We start from the raw sequence: 5,781 nt of genomic DNA, 5'->3' as shown, positions 1-5,781 counted from the left end.
TATGTGCGTCTGTCTGGCTGATGCTCCATGTGTCCTGTCCTCACCTGTGTCACTCATGCCCAGCAGTGTCATCAAACACACGCGTGTGTGTGGCCCTGGCATCTCCTCACCTGTGGACACCTCCTCAGGACACCTGTCACTCACCTGTCACCTCTCTCGTCAACCCCGCAGACGTTCCGGCTCATCCCAGTGAATCACATGTGACTGTGTGTGTGTGTGTGTGTGTGTGATAAAGAGGTGAGGACTGAATGATGAGGGTTACAAAGCTAAAAGAAAGCGTTCTCAGAACGTTCTGTGAATGTTCTCTCAAAGTTATGAACAAACGTTCTTCTAATAGCATTGATAGAATGTGCACAGTTATCAGGGTCCTCATTTATAAAATGTTGCGTAGAAACTTACGATCATTTCTCAAATGATCACAAAAAACGTGTACGCCTCTCTTCTAGATGTGAAATTTATCTAACGCAGCCTAATTAATGTCATTAAAGGTGACATATCATGAAATATGATATCTTATAAAGACCTCAGGAACTGTGGACACTTGTGGAGAAGTTCAACATGATGATGAGATGATCAGTGTAACTCCACAACAACTACACAAATGTCTCCACTAACATTCAGAAGCTCTTCCTGAGTCTCTCCGTAAGGCTGCACTCGCTACTGGTGACTCTGGGATTCTGGATGAGGGAGATTGGCCTGTTCTGTTATTGCAGGAGTTTCTGAAGCTCGTGTAAAGACTCCGCCCTCTTCTGAACGGAGCTAAAGCTCATTTGCATTTAAAGGGACACACACATGTTTTTGCTCACACCCAAAAAGGGGCAAATTTGTCAAGCTATAATAAATGATCTGGGGGATTTTGAGCTGAAATTTCACAGACACATTCTGGGGACACCAGGTTTATATTACATCTCGTGAACAGGGACATAATATGTCACCTTTAACAAAAGTTAAACCAGGTTAAACCCCTGATGGTTAAGTACCGCACTGAAAAACCTAGAAATGACTAGTTTTCTGACTGCATAAGATGCCTAAGAATTATAGTTACCTGACCGGATAAGAGCCTCACGCTGAGTCAGATGTCTCGTCCCCTATGAACACCATCACTTGGGAATTAAGGTCACCAGTGTTCCACGAACCAGACAGACTCCAGACAGTGCCTTTGAATATGCTTTAATCACGGCCGGAGAGGATCTCGTATCGATCACAGAGAATCCACCAGCAAAAACAATAGTTGGTAACACTTTAGAATACTGTTCCTTCATTAATGAATAACTACACAGGAACAAATGAGTAATGCATTATTAACACTCTAGTAACTACTATTAACTAACAAGAAACTCTGATTAACAAATTAGTAAGTAATAGCGCTCAGTCGGATGTGGTAGTTCATTATTAGCTAATCAATAACTACTATTTTTCATACCTCACTGAAGACTATAAGAACTACTATATACAGGTTCATAAATATTTATAATGCACAATGTTTAATATAAGGTAATGGTAGCCCATTAGTAATGAATCAAGTGTTACTACATCCTTCTAAAGGAACTACTAATTATTTGGATCAGTATCTAAAGTGAAGATCATGGGGACACACTAGTAATGACTAAAGTGTTACCAAATCCATTGGAAGGAATTGCTATTCAAAATCTTACAAAAAATCTCAAAAGCTTACAATGACTTCAGTCAATATTAGGTAGTTATCATGTTTTTCACTTTAGAATACTGATCCAAATAATTAGTAGTTCCTTTAAAATGATGTAGTAACACTTGAGTCATTACTAGTGGGTTACCATTACTTTTTATTATAAATTATGCATTATTCATGTTAATTATGAACCTGTAGATAGTAGTTCTCTGTGAGGTATGAAAAAAATAGTAGTTATTGATTAGCTAATAATGAACTACTACATTCATCTGAGCGCGATTACTTACTAACTCGTTAATCAGAGTTTCTTGTTAGTTAATAGTAGTTACTAGAATGTTAATAATACGTTACTCATTTGTTCCTGTGTAGTGATTCATTAATGAAGGAACAGTATTCTCAAGTGTTACCCAATAGTTTATATAGGACAGATACAGAGCAGAATAACAGAATAACAAAAAAATCCATTACACATGGAATGTGATTTTTTTAACACTTACAGTGTTCAATAGTAAACTTTTTTTTTTTCTACACAGCTTCAGGAAAATTTGATTTTGTTACAATATTTTTTTGTACCTAAATAGAACACTGCGTTTGAGCAAAAAGTTAAGCCTAAGTTAACTGTGTCTTAAAAACTAGTGATTAGTCAGGGCTGATTCAGATTCTACGTAGACCCATCAACCTTTTATATAACTGAATCAAAAATATTGTGAAGAAGAAAATCAGATGACGAACTTGTCCGAGGAGTTTAGTCTGGAAACCGCAGACGTTCAGACGGTAAACAGAAGGTGTCCGCTGAAAGTGTTCCTCTTCAAAGCATCCGTGTAGATCCGACGCTTCTGTATGAGCTGAAGATATATCCGGTCTCCTCGCTCCAACAGAAGACTGACGGAGTTGATGGTCGTGTCTTCGCTGTCCCGTCCGGGTGGGTTATCTGATGCTGCCACCACAAGATTGTCATTTTTTAGCAGTTTCACACCGGTCGCTTGTTCATCAGGATTGAAGACCACAAAGATGAAGAAATAAACTCCTTTTACTGGTGCAGTGAAGATTCCTGTAGACAACCATATAAACCTAGGCTCTTAAAAGTTGACAAATGACCTGACAGAATTGTGTTTAGAATTTGCAAAGTTATGATACCTGTTTCGGTGTCATAAGCATTTCCAATGTTAGTAAATGTATTTTCATACACAAGAGTGGATTCTTCAGTGAAAGGGCCGTAATATCTCCGGCCCGCTGACTCTGACAGTGAGGCTGAAAAAGCCACTTTCGCCCTTTCTGCAAAAAAGAGATGAGAAGACAATTATAAAGTAAGTGAAAAGAAGAAGAATATTTCTAGTTGGAACTTAAAGTCCCCCTGTGGTGAAAATCCAGCTTTTAATGTTGTTTACGTGTCTATGTGGTGTTTTTAATGTGCTTTAAGACAAACCATGTGTAAATTCATAAGTCAACAGCATTGCTGAGTATTTTCTCCTTAAAACTGCAGTGAACCAAAGACAGTCTCAAAAACACGCTTTGAAATCGCTGGTGTTTCTGACGTCACAAACTACCTTGTAACCAATCAGATCAACGTGTGATCGTCAACCAGTGGATCTCTGAGCTTCATAGAACCGCGAATACTAAATATATAGACTTACATCCAAGGCATGATGAAATCTTTTCAAGGAATCTTTTTTTAAACTGTCTCCAGTGTGATCATTCAGTTTTTTAAAGAATAATTATAACGTTGTACCTTCGTTCTTGCTCTTTAGTTCCCTGACTTCTTCACGAAGAGCGTTTAACTCTTTCTCCATGGTATTAATCTTCTGGAGTTCACCAACGATGTCTATTGTTGGTGACATTATATCCAGTGTCTGTGCGACTCCAACACACATCAACACAACGACGCTCGTCACCAGCTTCATCACTGCTGTTCTGTGAAATTATAGATCATGAGCACAGAAACACACGGACTTTCATTGAACAATCTGAGAGACTTTGAACAACAAATATTTAAACTTCCCCTTTTATTACCAGAGTTTTTAGAGTAAAGTCTGCTCCTATGTGGCTTTATCAATCATTAAAAGATGTCGGTAGGCATGAGAGATTTGGTGAATTTTCTAGATCAAGAAAATCCATCACAAAACATTGTCTTGGATCATCCAGGCAACGACACACAGTATTAAGAATCAAAGGTTCACCAACTTTTGAACGGTGTCATTTTAATAAATTCAGCTATTTTTTTGTCTCTTGGAATATATGTTAACATTTTTTATGTCAAATGTCTTATTCAGGACAGTACTAAATATAAAAATTACATGATCTCTCTTACTTCATTAAAATTATTCACATTTTCACAGATTCTGCACGGGGTTCACATACTTTTCCTTGCAACTGTATACATTTATAAATATATTCTGAGAGCGTTCCCTGTTCGCTGGGTTTGCTCTGAATGTCTGTTGTTGTATTATACTATCTCTGCTCTCAAACTTCATGAGTGTTATTAGAGCCGTCTGAAATAAAGATCAGTATTTCAGGGCAACACTGCGGGCACCGGCCTGGACTGTGGAGGAACTCGGACTATATCACATAACTGTGGAAAATGTAAGGAGACACAGAGCGAGTCTGAAGGCCTGCGGGCGCTTCCCCAACCCTGAGCAGATCAGCTTGACTTTATTGCCATTCGGCATATGGTCTCAGACAGACTGTCAGGCGTGTGTGTGTGGCATCGGGCTGATCCGCGGGGAAACACACGGGTCTCGAGGTGCTGCGGGGGACAGAGCGACACACACTGACCCTACGCAGAAAATTGATCAAATTGTAGGATGCAAGACTTCTTGCCAATTATCTGGGTCATGTCAGCGTCTCTCTGGTCCTTCTTGGTCAGCAGTGTGTGTGTGTGTGTGTGTGTGGGTTTAGCGTGTTTAACGGATTGTATGTCTCGCAAACACAGGAGAAGGAAAACATCCACTGACAGCAAACTGACACTCATGCTGGTGCTGGAAAATATTTACATTCCTTCAGCTAATAGAGAATCAGCTGCTTTCAGGACATCTTTCCCTTCGACTCAAGAGACTCTTGACAAAAGACATCCAGTTTTTTAAAGTTTAAAAAAAAAGTTATTGGTTATATGAACCATAAAGGAGTAATTCACTTCAGAATTAAAATGTCCTGATAATTCACTCTCCCCCACGTCATCCAAGATGTTCATGCCTTTCTTCAGTGGTAAAGAAATGAAGGTTTTTGAGGAAAACACTGCAGGATGTTTCTCCATATAGTGTCTTCAATGGGGTCCAACGGGCTGAAGGTCCAGATGTGAGTTTCAGTGCAGCTTCAAAGTCTCGACACGATCCAGCCGAGGAATAAGAGTCTCATCTAGACAAACCAGCGGACATTTTAGAACAAAATAAACATTTATATACTTTTAACCACAAATGCTCATCTTGCACTAGCTGTGATGCGACACACATTATAAAAAATATGAGCTGTCTTCATTTACTCATTTACTGTAATTTCAAACTGGTACTACTTTCTTTCTTGTGTAAAAAACAATCGGTTACACTTTATTCCGATACTCCACTTCAGACATTCTACTAACTATAAGTAACTTTGCATCTACATGTCAACTAACTCTCATTAGAGTATTAGTAGAGAATTAGTAAAGTATTAGTAGACTGTTAGTAGAGTATTAGTGGAGTATTGTACTAGTAGACCGTTAGCAGAGTACTAGTAGAGTACTAGTAGACTGTTAGTAGAGTATTAGTAGACCGTTAGCAGAGTACTAGTAGAGTATTAGTAGAGTGTTAGCAGAGTATTAGTAGAGTGTTAGTGGAGTATTAGTAGACTGTTAGTGGAGTATTAGTGGAGTATTGTATTAGTAGAGTGTTAGTAGAGTGTTAGCAGAGTATTAGTAGAGTATCAGTAGAGTATTAGTAGACTGTTAGCAGAGTACCAGTAGAGTATTAGTAGAGTAGTAGTAGAGTATTAGTGGAGTATTGTATTAGTAGAGTATTAGTAGAGTGTTAGCAGAGTATTAGTAGAGTGTCAGTAGAGTATTAGTAGAGTATTAGTAGACCGTTAGCAGAGTACTAGTAGAGTATTAGTAGAGTGTTAGCAGAGTATTAGTAGAGTATCAGTAGAGTATTAGTAGACTGTTA

General features: G+C 38.6%; 1 protein-coding gene across 1 annotated transcript; it reads right to left on the bottom strand.

Moving 5' to 3' along the window:
* Nucleotides 1-1,154: 1,154 nt before the first annotated feature.
* LOC311083398 (complement C1q tumor necrosis factor-related protein 3-like) lies at nt 1,155-3,607 on the bottom strand. The gene is made up of 3 exons (XM_084114885.1): nt 3,378-3,607; nt 2,786-2,923; nt 1,155-2,699 (listed from the first exon to the last, which is right to left on the bottom strand). Exons 1-3 carry the CDS (start codon nt 3,547-3,549, stop codon nt 2,416-2,418), a joined length of 594 nt encoding a protein of 197 aa, XP_083971011.1. The 5' UTR covers nt 3,550-3,607; the 3' UTR covers nt 1,155-2,415.
* Between the last annotated feature and the right edge of the window lie 2,174 nt (nt 3,608-5,781).

This window comes from Abramis brama (genome assembly GCF_963993115.1).
Source record: "Abramis brama genome assembly, chromosome: 5".
Classification (NCBI taxonomy): domain Eukaryota; kingdom Metazoa; phylum Chordata; class Actinopteri; order Cypriniformes; family Leuciscidae; genus Abramis; species Abramis brama.
Note: the sequence above shows the minus strand (reverse complement) of the source record. Positions and strands in the feature narration are given on the sequence as shown.

Excerpts from the sequence above, each read along its gene's own strand:
- LOC311083398 (XM_084114885.1), bottom strand. The coding sequence starts at position 3,549 with ATGAAGCTGGTGACGAGCGTCGTTGTGTTGATGTGTGTTGGAGTCGCA. Across the intron at positions 2,924-3,377 it reads ACTAAAGAGCAAGAACGAAG|AAAGGGCGAAAGTGGCTTTT; the intron begins GTACAACGTTAT and ends TCTTTTTTGCAG. Across the intron at positions 2,700-2,785 it reads TGCTTATGACACCGAAACAG|GAATCTTCACTGCACCAGTA; the intron begins GTATCATAACTT and ends GGTTGTCTACAG.